The sequence below is a fragment of the Oncorhynchus mykiss genome, chromosome 8 (assembly GCF_057628025.1).
Source record: "Oncorhynchus mykiss isolate SJ-2025 chromosome 8, ASM5762802v1, whole genome shotgun sequence".
Taxonomy (NCBI): Eukaryota; Metazoa; Chordata; class Actinopteri; order Salmoniformes; family Salmonidae; genus Oncorhynchus; species Oncorhynchus mykiss.
The window spans coordinates 26,890,132-26,904,400 of NC_143029.1; the positions used below are offsets into that span (position 1 = coordinate 26,890,132).

At 41.8% G+C, this 14,269-nt stretch overlaps 1 protein-coding gene across 2 annotated transcripts; it reads left to right on the plus strand.

Moving 5' to 3' along the window:
• Nucleotides 1–253: 253 nt before the first annotated feature.
• Nucleotides 254–5,186, plus strand: LOC110529705 (terminal nucleotidyltransferase 5A). Of its 2 annotated transcripts, XM_021612157.3 has the most exons (3): nucleotides 259–911; nucleotides 1,054–1,492; nucleotides 2,652–5,186. In XM_021612157.3, exons 2-3 carry the CDS (start codon nucleotides 1,055–1,057, stop codon nucleotides 3,546–3,548), a joined length of 1,335 nt encoding a protein of 444 aa, XP_021467832.2. In that variant the 5' UTR covers nucleotides 259–911; nucleotide 1,054; the 3' UTR covers nucleotides 3,549–5,186. The 2 variants fall into 2 exon arrangements, with proteins under 2 accessions (XP_021467831.2, XP_021467832.2); XM_021612156.3 differs by having other exon boundaries at nucleotides 254–1,492.
• Nucleotides 5,187–14,269: the final 9,083 nt, after the last annotated feature.

The window sequence follows — 14,269 nt, forward strand, 5'->3', positions numbered from 1 at the left end:
TCTATTGTGTTATTGACTGTACGTTTGTTTATCCCATGTGTAACTCTGTGTTGTTTTTGTCGAACTGCTTTGCTTTACCTTGGCCAGGTCGCAGTTGTAAATTAGAATTTTTTCTCAACTGGCCTAAATGGTTAAATAAAGGTGAACAAAATGTTTTAAAAAGTAATTGCGCGTTGCGACCGATGTACCCTGAAGCACCGATTACAGCGATTGGTGGAACGAGCTGCCACTCAAACTAACCATCCCCGCTGTTCCTTCGCAGGGGAAAACATTTTCGACGTCAGAACCTCTCAGTGATGCGACGCACTGCCATCAAGCGAAACACGGGAAACATGTAACGCGCAAGTAGAAGCAATACACCATTTTATGTCATGGTATGTTAAGGTGTATAGGAATACGTCTTTCGTAGGTTAAATCTGATGCGTAAAATAGCAGCAGAGATATTCGAAAAGACGCGAAACCTGCTGCGTATAAAAGTGGGAGGAAAATAAACTTTTGGAGGTGCTGAAATGTTTTTGATTCTAACAGAAGAGGCGATTTATGTTAGGGGTGGGGATACAACTTAAAGTGAAAGACGCTATTCTGTATCAATGCTAATTGACAGGCGCAACTTTAGGCGATGGCGACCCAGACGGAAGAGAAAGCGCACAGTGACCTAACGAATACGGGACAGTGAGCTAGGCCCACGGCTGTACAAGCCATTGAGACCCGCCCAACAATCGAATAATATCCCGGTGAACTTGGGGAAAGGGAAGAGATTGGACAGCTAGCTTTACGCAGCGCAACGAGCTGAACATATACCCCGACTTCACTACAAGCAACTGAGAAGTGGAACTACGTCTGCTGTGCGTAAATTGGAGACGACACGACTTGTTATGATGAACAACGTTATCTAAAGGACGGCGATAAAGGTAAATACAGCCAGTTGATGTGGCCAAAGCACTCTGGCAAGCTACTCATGCGGCAACACGGCTGCCTTATTTCACAGCAAAGCAAGAGACGGAGGGAGTGAACAATTTTGTCGTTTACATTTTCATATCTACCTTTTATCAGTATGGGCGAGAAAGTCGACTCGAGACGATCGACTCCAGTGGAGGGCTGTTTGGTCGACGGGGAGAGCAGCGACCTCAGCGTGCTGAACTGGGAACAAGTGCAGCGCCTGGACGCCATCCTGGCTGGGTCCATCCCCATCCACGGCCGCTGGAACTTCCCAACCCTGGAGATTAAACCGCGGGACATAGTCAAAGTGGTCCGGTGTCGCATGGAGGAGAAACGCATACATGTCCGGGAGGTCCGCCTGAACGGTTCCGCGGCCAGCCATGTTCTCCACGAGGACAGCGGTTTGGGATGGAAGGATCTGGACTTGATATTCTGTGCCGACATGAAAGGCGAACTAGAGTTTCAGACGGTGAAGGATATAGTTCTTGACGCTCTACTAGACTTCTTACCCGAAGGAGTGAACAAGGAGAAGATCACACCAGTGACCTTAAAGGTAATTTAACTTTTATTATCATTTGACATGATCATTTCAGATTCATACTGCTGGTTAATACAGTGTATTACGTAACAGTTTAGATGCGCAAATGTTTGTATGAACATTGAATGCTGCGTATTTTTTGTATTTTATTTTACTTTTTTTTAAACTATGGCCTAGGAACAGTGGGTTAACTGCCTTGTTACGGGGCAGAACGTATCATGGCTGGCGTTACAATGCAACCAGTGAAAGTTATACTCCAGTATGAGAATGCAGTACATTCGTTTTACATCTTCATTTCCCCTCAATGAGCTTACTGCATGCAATAAGTTATGCATGCTACAGCAGCCTATAAATTACAGTTATGCCAATCCACATTGTATTAACATACATTTTTTGCAGTATGCCTGTGATGCATTCAGATTTCTGCCCTGGATTCTAAGCTGCATGGTGATAAGGCTGCAGATAGTAGAAACTGTGGTTTCCACTACAAAGAGGATTCAAACTAATCCAATTGGAACGGGATCCGCTCATTTACCCAGATACCTACTTACGCATGACCCGACACTAGAGCTGTCCAGCAGACCAAATAAGGGAGAAGATTACCCCTGTTCAATGCAAAACATATAGGGTGTTTCTCAATATGCATACTACCGTGCTCCACACTCTCATATTCCGAGGACATTCCCTTGAGTACGTTCTTGTGGGGACGAGAGTGTGGAGAATGCACTCACTACGATATATCGTCAAAAATAATATCCCGATATGTAACTATATCAATGATTTCCCCCCCCCCTCATCACTAATAGATATGCTGTTAATACTATACTTAAGCAATAAGGCCCGAGGGGTTGTGGTGTCTGGCCAATATACCACTGCTAAGTGCCTGGATACAGCCCTTAGCAGCGGTATATTGGACTTTTTCCACCAATCCCCAAGGTGCCTTATTGCTATTATAAACTGTTTACCAGGATAATTAGAAGAGTAAAAATAAATGTTTTGTCATACCCAAGGTATAATAGTCTGATTTACAATGGTTTTCAGCCAATCAGCTTTCAGGTCTCAAAAACCAACCAATTCATAAAATAAAAAATATAATTAATGGATCTAATCTTTAATTTATTATTACAATTTACCATAGATATGTGTTCTTATAACTTTGTTATTGTGTTTTCAGGAGGCCTATGTGCAGAAGATGGTGAAGGTGTGTAATGACTCAGACCGCTGGAGCCTCATCTCCCTCTCCAACAACAGAGGCAAGAATGTGGAGTTAAAGTTTGTGGACTCTCTGCGTCGCCAGTTTGAGTTCAGTGTGGACTCCTTCCAGATTCGCCTGGATTCCCTTCTCCTCTTCTACGAGTGCTCCGAGCACCCCATGGCAGCCACCTTCCACCCCACCATCCTGGGAGAGAGCGTCTATGGTGATTTCTCCGCCGCCCTCGACCATCTACGCAAACGCCTCATCTGCACGCGGAGCCCTGAGGAGATTCGCGGTGGTGGTCTACTGAAATACTGCCATCTGCTGGTCCGGGGTTTCTGTGCGGCTTCCGGACCCGAAATGAAACTTCTGCAACGCTACATGTGCTCCAGGTTCTTCATAGACTTCCCAGAGGTGGGCGAGCAGAGGAGGAAGCTGGAATCCTACCTCCAGAACCACTTTGTGGGTCTCGAGGACAGGAAATACGACTATCTGGCCACTCTGCATGGAGTAGTGCGGGAGAGCACAGTGTGCCTGATGGGCCACGAGAGGAGACAGACACTGGGCCTCATCTCCTCCCTGGCCCTTCGGGTCCTTGCCGAGCAGAACGTTATCCCCAACACGGCCAACGTCACCTGCTACTACCAGCCGGCCCCTTACGTCGCAGACGGCAACTTCAGCAACTACTACGTGGCCCAGGTGCAGCACGTTTACCCGCATTACCCATCTCAGCAGTACCCATCTCAGCAGTACCCATCTCAGCAGTACCCACCTCAGCAGTACCCACCTCAACAACACCCTCCGTCACAGTATCCCCTTCCACACCATCCACCTCCGCACCACCCCATGTACACTGCATGGATGCCCTGCAACTGAGTGTGTGTGTGGACACACACACATACACACAGTCACTCATGGAACGACAGGATTCTCATCCTAACGAATAGATAGATCACAGCATGATCATGGTTCCTCTCTGTATTCTGATAGAGAGATAAAGATATGTGTAGTTTTGCTTTGGTTTCGAGCAGGATGGATGGGAGAGAAGAGGCCACTTGGATGTGGTCAGACCCTGGAGAGAAGGCTTTCATACAGGGCAGAAAGCCAGCGGTGGAGGAGAGGAGAGTAAAAAGAGGCGAGCCAGAAGAATGCTGATCTAAGATGATGCTGAGGTTTAAGCCAGGAGGCCAGTTTGTCCATGGCTATTAGCCAGGCCTAGAAGCCAGGCACCTTGCTGAACAACCAAGCACCCCCACAGAGTGACAAGTATAGGAACATTTGGCTTAGGGCTAAATACTACCAGTGTTGATGCAGTGAAATAATGTACATAACCACCGTGATAGTGGTTATGTTTTTGCAAGCAGTGACTTGTATTTGAGACTCACGCTTGAATGTACATACACAGTATACTGCCTAACACTCATACATGTATACAAACACAGACACACGATTAAACATCTCACACCCCCAGACATTGCATACATTTACATAGGCACACACTGAGTGTACGGTGAAAGAAAGTGATCACAGAGAATACAGGAAGTTGTGTACATGTCCTGATTGGTTGGCTAATAAGACAGAGCGTTGACATTTCTCTGACCAGTGAAAACAAGAAGTGTGAGAGTCTGACCGCAGACAATGCAAAAGAAGAACTGGACATAGTTTACAAACCAAAGATCTATCTTGTTGATACCCACCATTTGGCTGATCAAGGGGGAAAATATGCAATATGTATGTGAATATTTTGCTTTAAGTGCCTACATGTCTAAAAGGAAGAAATAGGTTGTTATATTTTGTCAATAAACCCAGGCCTGTTCATTTTAGACAAAGGACCATGGGCCTTTTAAGGGTGATAGTGTGTTACCTGTGTAAATGAATGTATTTTGGACCAGAAAGGGACACAATGTGGAATTGTTATTGAAGTAGAGGGACACGGTTGGGACCTTTGACTTGGTGTGTTTCATATCTCCCAACTCAAGAAAGTATAATTGGATGACGAGAGGGAGATGGGTTAGAGTGCAAAAGAAAGTAAGAGCGAGAAGGAGTTTACAAGGAGAGTATGTCTACAGAGCGTACTGTAGGTGTTTTTACCAGTAGAGAGAGGGTCCTGAAAGTGTATTTCGGGAAATATCTTTTAGAGTGTGTATGGGAAATGTGTTTTTTCACAAGGTGGAAATTGTCCTTTGCCATTTTCTTCTTTGTGACATTTCTAATGTTTTATTTGGGAGAGGTTTCCATGTGACGTGAGAAAGGGGGAGCGTAAGCATTTTCACCTGTGCAAAGTTTGCACCTGTAATTTTTAAGTAATTAAACATAAAATAAAGAACAAAGTAAAGATTAAGAGAAGGATAACTAAGTTAACATCTCAATAAATGTATTTTTTTAAATGATCTTGTATTCCCCTTATAAAGATGTTGGGTGAAAACTTTGAGCAGGTGAAAATATTGGGTTAAACTAACCCTATCAATGCAGACACCTCACATCATTCTATTAAACCTGTTCTTGGATATCTTATTTTTGTATCAATCTCTATTTTTGTACATGTTGTTCGGCTCATGCCATAGTTTCTTGATTGCCTCGTTCCAAGAGGCTGTACAGAGAGTGTTCATGCAAGTGTGTGTTTGCATGTGTGGGAGAGTTATTTCAATAAATTCTCTGGTTTTCCCCAAATCCTGATTGGAGAATTCCCGGAATCAGGAAGGAATAAGCTGGAAATCTCGAATCCTCAAACCAAGAGTTCTGGAAAAACAGGGAATTTATTGAAAGTTCCCAGAATTTTGCAAACCTAATGACTCATACACACAAGATTAATGGTGTTGCTCATGTTACCTTTTTTCCTTTCTTTTTTGTTTTAAAAACATTATTTTCTAACTAACACGCAAACCACACCGAACATGCGTGCGTGAGCGTTGCAAAATAAATGTACGCATATGTTATTCAATAATTTCACCCACACAGCCCCCGAACGAGTGTCTGCATAGCCCGCTAAAATAGGACTTGGTTCTACGAGCTTCAAGTCCCCTCTTATTGGATATCCGGAAGATACAGACCCACTTGGATGCTTGAAAGGCAAACGAGGAGAGATTAATTATAGATGACTAACTAGGTATCCCTTTATATCTGTGGATTAATCATCGGAGTAGATTTCGTATGACTCTGGGTAATAACCGAATGTTCATCTCCCAGGACAAACTAACTAGCAACCGCTAGCTAGCTAAATGTCCATGAATGTTTAATGTATAATATAATTGATTCACAGTTGATTTTGGTATTTTAACCCAATGTGTCTGGTTGGGACACGTGGCTGGTGTTGTCGGCATGTAAGAAAGAGAATGTCTTTGAGTCTTATTGTTGTGTAAATGTCTATTTTGATTGCCATCCAATATGGGGTTGGTCAAAGAGTTGGAAATAATGTTTAAAGCAAGTGTCTAAGATTAAATACTTTTATAATTAAATAGGAAGGAAAATAAGTTATGCACTCCTGTAGTCAGTTATGAATACACTGAGTATACTAAACATTAGGAACACCTTCCTAATATTGAGTTCTGCCCCCTTTATCCCTCAAAACAGCCTCAATTCGCCAGGGCATGGACTCTACAAGGTGTTAAAAGCGTTCCACAGAGGTTTTGGCCCATGTCGACTCCAATGCTTCCTACAGTTGTGTCAGGTTGGCTGGATGTCCTTTGGGTGGTGGACCGTTCTTGATATACTAGAGAAACTGTTGAGCGTGGAAAAACCCAGCAGTGTTGCTGCTCTTGACACAAACCGGTGCGCCTGGCACCTACTACTATACCCCGTTCAAAGGCACTAAAATCTATTTGTCTTGCCCATGCACCCTATGAATGCCACACATACACAATTGAAGTCTCAATTTACGAAAGGCTTTCTTTAACCTGTCTCCTCCCCTTGATCTACACTGATTGAAGTGGATTTACCAAATGATATACAGTATTTAAATACTCAACTGTACGTCCCTGATCACCCATGCTCTTTCTGTATATGGTTCTTTTCTGCTCATTAATTCTCATTTCGATGCCAAACCCACCACTAGTGTGCATGGCCAGGGCTCTATTTTCATTTCATCCAACAAATGTATATGCCTTGAGTTTGCTAAATGGCATTGACACTTGGATTGGAACCAGTGCTTTGGTCAGAAGACATGAAAATAGAGCTGTTTGGCCACGCACACCAGTGGTGTGATTGGTGTCGAAATGGTGAATGCAGAAAATAACTTCATACCTACTGTAAAAAATGGTGGTGAATCTTTGACGTTATGGCACTATTTTGATTCCACTGGTCCTGGGGCACTTATGGCCAATGGCATCATTAACTTTACCCAGTACCAGGTAATTTTAGCCCCAAAAAATGGGTTGCCTAAAACTTGGCTGCAGGTGCATCTTCCAGCAAGACAATAAACACAAGCACACATCAAAATCCACAAAAAAAATTGTTAATGGGCCACTAAATCACAATTTAGCAATGGCCATCTCTGTCTCCGGATTTCAAACCAATTGAAAACCTGTGATTTGATTTGAATAGCCATAAGCGCAGACAGAGGATATCAAGGACCTGGAAGGATTCTGTATGGAGGAATGGTCTAAGATCCCTCCCAATGTTTTCATAACTCAAAACATTTTAGAAAAAGGCTCAGTGCCGTTATCCTCCCACGGTGAGGTATTGAAAACAGGTGTGTCAATAATTTTGACCCCTACCTTTTTGAGAAACAGTATTGCTTGTTAAACAAAATATATTTCTCTGAGTAATTGTTTAGCATACAATTGAAGCGTCTGGAGAAGTTTGTTTGGTGCCCCCCCTGCGATTGAATGTAATAAAAGCTTAGACAAAGAGGCAGGGTCATAGTGATTTGCATTAGCAATACACATATAGAAATAGACCACAATGATTTTGATTCAACTAGGCAAGTCAATTAAGAACAAATTCTTATTTAAGATGATAGCCTAGGAACAGTGGGTTAACTGCCTTGTTCAGGGGCAGAACAACTTATTTTTATCTTGTCAGCTCAGGGATTCAATCTAGCAACTTTTTGATTACTGGCCCAATGCTCTAACCACTAGGCTACCAGCCACCCCAATTTGTCAAACTCAACATATATGCCTCTGTGTGTTTTTGTTTGCAAGCTCAACTGGACAGTGAGCACCTCTAGATCACATTATAGCTCGGTATTTTTTTATTATTAAATACAGTCATTTTTACTACTCTTTATCAACGGTGCACTTCCGTCACTCAGTCGCGTCATGCCATTGTTTTTGACCATTCTAAAAAGAGGCCCGCCATAGTGGTGCCCAAAAGTCCACTAATGCCCAGTCATTCTGAAAGGGGGCTAATGACTTGATCTACAGCGAGCAATGTCACTATTCATGGGTTGCACGTTTCATCATAATATTTTTTGAATGTTCTCTTGAGGACTGATGGTTCTACTCAGTACATTCTCAATGGGCGCTGATGAAGATTTAGTCTTGAGTGCAACATAGTGGCCTGGAAATACGATGACATTGTTAAAGTATGCAAATAAGTCGTAGGAAACAACTTTGCCATCACTATGACGTCGTCAAATGTACTTTAGAGAGATGGCAATGTTGCAGTTACTGAGCAAAGCTTGTCAAAAATGGCACGCAATCTTAACGTTAGCTTGCAAAAATTCGGTGCTGTCCCTTCAAATTAGCTAGCTAGCTAAAGTTAACCTGCATCTAAAGTAAATCTGGTGACATCCCCAATGACGACAAAAGGTTTTTCTATTAATTATTTTCCTCCTTTTGAAATGTCATCGTGTTTCCAAGCCCCACTATGTTACACTTAAGATGAAATCTTCATCAGCGCCCATTGAGAATGTATTGAGTGGAACCATCAGTCCTCAAGAGAAAGTTCAAAACAATATTATGACGAAACGTGCAAAAAAAATGAGTAGCGTGACACAAATCCCTGTGGCTCAGCTTTGGCCAATGTTCCAATAGGGTGACTGCCCAATATGCTCGTATCACATCAAGCAGACCCTGTCGGATTTCCCTTTCACAGACGTCATTGTCAGACGTCACCCACCATCACTGGGAGTATATGTCAAACAAAAGCCAGGTGTGTATCTACCAGTAACCGAAAGGTCGCTGGTTCGAATCCCAAGCCGGCTAGGTGAAACATCTGTCTGTGCAAGTCACTCTGGATAAATCTGTTAAATGATGTAAATGTAATGAACTTGAGTGTGGCACTCCCAGCAGAGCAAAGTAGAGAAGAGGACTGAATGGATTTGCTCCAGGCCTGCGTCATACTAATGTAACCAGGACAGGCCTCCAGAAGTCACTCTCCCTGGTGAAAAACTGGCTCTCCTGGCTCTCTTCTGTCTCACTTTCCCCTTGTCTTTATGTCATTTCTCAGAGGAGGAAAGGACAAAGGTAGTTTTTCCTCACACCTGTTGCATGAGGTGACTCTCGCTTCCCTCTCTCACTATGTCTGGTCCCTTTGGGGGTATTAGTGTGTATGATCACCAACGGTAGGGAACCAGGGCAATGTTATCCCCTGCTAAGAGGGAGAGTGGCTGCTAAATATAGTGCTGGCCATGATAAGGGCATTACCCTGTCGTCTGGGAAAGCTGATTTGCTCCTTTATAAGCTTTTGATCACAGTCTACTGTGGTTGCTGCAGGGGTATTTACTAGCACTGTATTGATCATCACTCTGTTAGGTCACCCTGTCTCCCCTGCTGACTGAACCAGTTCACTTCCTTCTCAGGTGAACACTTTTTAAAAAAATGCCAGAAATGTTTCTTATGTTGCACAACACAGGACTGACCTAGATAGAGTAATACTGTAGGTGGCCTACATAGTACTGTGATAGTGTTACTAATCAGGTAGCTGTCCATTTGGTGATGGCGCAATAATGAGGTGATAAGTTTGGATAATGACAGTCTAGGTCGTTATCACTAAAACGGCACAATAAAGTGCAGAGCATTCGATTTCCATGCTGGGGGGGAAGGAGTCTCCCAGCTCCACTAAAATAATTGACATCTGCGTGCTGTTTTCAAGGGATTGCTAAATAAATGTTAACTATTTGGTTGTAATATTATCTGCTCTTGAAGAGCATAGTCTGAACTACAATTGTCTGCTTATTTCATGCAAAACTACTGTGCACATTTAGCTCTATCATCAGAGTTATACAGGAAGTAACTGCCTGCTTTTCATGATCAGTAAACATCAACGATCATGTAATTTTAGATACATGAGGGTAACCTCAATATAAAGAGTGATATAAAATAAAGGTGAACTATACCTGACAAGTATGAGAGGTTAAGTTTACATTCTTTGTGGCCTCCCTTGATAAAAAAAACAGTGGATTGTCCTGGTGCAGCAAAACACCCCCCATGGGAGGCTAGTTTGGATTTGGCTTCACACCAATCAAAACATCCTAACCAAAACTTCCTTTTAGTTTCTGGTCAGCTTGTGTTGATGTCCTGCAGTAGCTAGCTTGTTAAATCAGCCCTTTTGTAAGCCATGGATGGAGATGGTAATTTGGACTTGTGGTTTTGTCTTAATTCTCTGTACATACCAATGATTATGATGGCCATTCTGACCTAACCGTGAATTAATATATTGTGCCGCTGGCCTGACACGATTGAAGTTCAATATGTAGCCTAGATGTAGTCTAGTACTTTTAGGCTCACGTTAACTAGCTAGCTAACTTAGCTGGTTCATTGTTGACCATGCAAAGAAGTTATGCTAGCAAGCATTTTAGCTAGATAGCCTATGACAATAAAACCGAAAAGCTTTCTGTATGACAAAGCCAAAGACTGTTTTTCCAACATGAAAGTAGACACACACACACACACACACACACATAAATTAGTACCATGGACAGTCAGGGAGGTGACCAAGAACCCGATGGTCACTCTGACAGAGCTCCAGAGGTCCTCTGTGGAGAAAGGAGAAACTTCCAGAAGGACAACTTTTCTGCAGCACTCCACCAATCAGGCCGTTATGGTAGAGTGGCCAGACGAAAGCCAGAGGAATGGGAAAAACTCCCCAAATACAGGTGTGCCAATCTTGTAGAGAACATACCCAAGAAGACTCGAGGCTGTAATTGCTACCAAAGGTGCTTCAACAAAGTACTTATGTAAATGTGATATTTCAATTATTATTAAAAACAATTATTTTGGAAAAATGTCTAAAAACCTGTTTTTCTTTGTCATTATGGGGTATTGTGTGTAGATTGATGATAAATAAACCAAAATTTGATCAATTTTAGAATAAGGCTGTAACGTAACAAAATGTGGAGAAAGTCAAGGGGTCTGAATACTTTCTGAATGCAATGTAACTTTGTTACATGCAATATTTGCTTTGTTGACTTCACTGGACAGATGTTGCTCTCTGGTTTTGTGATGAAACGTATGTGTAGTTGAATTTATTCCGTCACTGTGTGACTGTTTGTTGTCACAGACTTATTGTATACCACGCTGGCAAATGAACAAATGGGTTATAGAGCAACCAACGCAATTATCACAACATAGATTGTAACATGGATTTCTTACTGGCTTGGTTTGGCTTCCTCATTGATTTTACCCATGCACTGCTACTACTACAGTAGATGGATATATCCAAATATTGTTTAATTTGCTTGCCATCTATAGTGGTGATGATGACCGTAGTCCAATTGACAACTTTACTAGGTCGAGGACTTGCTGATGTCAAGCTCAGTCCAAAAGCCTAATCTCTGATTAGGCAATCTTATGACACGTTGTTTGTTTAGCTAGCTGGCTAGATGAATGACAAATGGATAGGCTACCCTCATATTATTTGCTGTATACTGATAGGGCTCTGATGATAGGGCTAAATGTAGAATAATCTGAAATGTGTAGATCTGACTGTTGCTCTTCAACAGTGATGCTATTAAAACCAAATAGTGATAACATTTATTTAACAATCCCTGGAAAACGGAATGTAGTTGTCAATGGTTTGCGGAGATGGGGGTCTCCTTGCCCCCCAGCAGCCAAATCGAAAGCTCAGCACCGTATTGTGACATTTTATTTATAACAACCTATTCTAAGTGGATTATGATTTTACAGAGACAGTGATAATTGGTAACCTATTGTGATGGCACAAAGAAAGGAATAAGAGGGTTTACCTAATTGTGATGTCACAAAGACAGTAATGAGAATACCTAATTGTGATGTCATCAAAACAGGAATTAAAATTCCTCATTGTGATGAGAATACTTCATTGTAATGTCCCAAAGACGGCGATTAGAGTGCCTAATTTAATGTCATATGGACAGTGAGAAGAGTCAATAATGAGGGTACTTTAATGATGTCAAAATGAGGGTCACCTATTGTGAATGTATTGTGAGGTTCCCATTCAGAACTGACCAAATGTGATGATTATTAAGAGGCTGCAACTTAAATGCTTCTAAACAGTTAATCCTTTATATTTCCAGGGGAATATTTACTCCTCAGAACACTGGGTGAAACAGGCTTCTGTAGCAGGCGTAAAAGAAACGTTTGGGCAGCGTTCTGTTTCTGACGAGAGACAAAAAACTGTCTGGGGATGTTCTCTTCTGCACTATTTAACCAATCGCCTTGTTAACACCCAAAAACAGAAGACGCGCGTCACAGGCTCTCTATTTCCCCTGAAAATCCTGCTGAGGGTGCTCAACAGAAGAAACGTTGAAATGCTCTGAAATAGAACTGATCTGCTGGGACTTTCAGTTCCTGTATCGGCACGCAGGATAGGCCGATGCAGAAATGCTTTGATTTACGTATTTGAAAAATGAATACAGAGACTGAACTAGAAACCCTCACATCTGTGGGCTGACTTCAAATGAGAAATTCAGAGAATAAGTAAAAAATAACACTGAAACAACAGTGGGAAAAAACTATCCATCAGCAATGAGATCAGTCAGAAATGATTCAACCGTCTCCTGATGCACTTAGTTTTTTAGATATCAGGACAACATTAATCATAATAATAATTTATTCAACTTTTATAGCGCTATTCATTACATACAGAATCTCAACTTGAAGCGCAGGAAATGTTTCTTCAGACATATCCTACAGCGATGTACAGTATATAGCCCATATATCACAGAAAGACTCCCATGTACCTTATTACCCAAGTGCTTTTCTGTATTCAAGCTTCGTCCTTTAACATACAGAGTTCATGACTGTGGTCTCATGGGAGTTGGAGTCACAATGGACTGAGTCACGTCTTTTTGGCCCACTTGTAACGATCATTAATTACTTTATTAGGGGTCTAGTGGTTGTTGACCTTTGATTATCAAGGTTGGGTTGCTATTATCATGGCTGTTATGTCTCAGCAATCCAGGTCATCACACACACATCACAGATGGCTTATAGTAGTGCTATCTGCTCCATAGATGTGCTGATACACTCTATGAGGTCGATCTATCACCTACTGTATGATGCAGGTTTTGACCCCAGGGGTCAATTTATGAATGATGCACTACAAACTCTTCTTATTTCTATCACCTGGCTTGACACTCACCTCAGCGTTGTATTCTGATTGGCTAACGGAGTTGTGGCTGTCATCATTGGTTACATTGGTATGCGCAGGGAATCCTAATTCTTAAACTTACTCCTGTGTCTCCTCTTATGGTCCAATCATTGCAGTGTCATTGCAACCAAAAGTAAAATTCTGTGTGCCATTGCATTAAGAAGGCCATTTAGCTAGACGACTAATACTGCACTCCAGTTACTCAGGTCTATTTCTCTCAAAGTCACAAGACTGAGGGGGAAAATAAGTGAATACACATATCCAGTCTGGCCAGTTTTCAAGCCTCCCAGTTGGACCAGCACCAGTAGTTCATCCAACACGACCCAGCCAATGTCAAAGGTCAGAGACTAAATCAAACAACGGCATGGTGAAACTGTGAGAAACAGCTCTGCTTGTGTGTGTGCTACATTGATAAGGAAAACTGAGGGAGGGTGTCTCATTTTTTGTTGAAACCATCTGTGGATATTGTTGCTTTTGCAGATTATTTTGTTCCAGTCATTGGCTAAATATAATCTCGTTGATTATTAGGCCATTTTAAAAACAATGGAAAACTACAAATTTTTCTCTTCTCTATACAACTAAGTTAGAGAACTTTCCCAGCATCCATTCCAAATAACTGCCTTTGGTTTTAGTAATAAATCATTCATAATCTGGTGTGTTTGTGCCTGATGATAAATATTTTGGCAGGCGAACCAAGTGCCTGAGCACAAATCATCGCTTTCTTATAAAAAAGTATTTTCAGGAAATGGAAAAACTTCCATGTTTTACCCTTAACAAACATACAATTTAGACATTTCAGAAGCTGTACAGTGGGGAGAACAAATTTGATACACTGCCGATTTTGCAGGTTTTCCTACTTACAAAGCATGTAGAGGTCTGTCATTTTAATCATAGGTACACTTCAACTGTGAGAGACGGAATCTAAAACAAAAATCCAGAAAATCACATTGTATGATTTTTAAGTAATTAATTTTCATTTTATTGCATGACATAAGTATTTGCTCACCTACCAACCAGTAAGAATTCCGGCTCTCACAGACCTGTCAGTTTTTCTTTATGAAGCCCTCCTGTTCTCCACTCATTACCTG

Excerpts from the sequence above, each read along its gene's own strand:
- LOC110529705 (XM_021612156.3), top strand. The coding sequence starts at position 1,055 with ATGGGCGAGAAAGTCGACTCGAGACGATCGACTCCAGTGGAGGGCTGT. Across the intron at positions 1,493-2,651 it reads TCACACCAGTGACCTTAAAG|GAGGCCTATGTGCAGAAGAT; the intron begins GTAATTTAACTT and ends TTGTGTTTTCAG.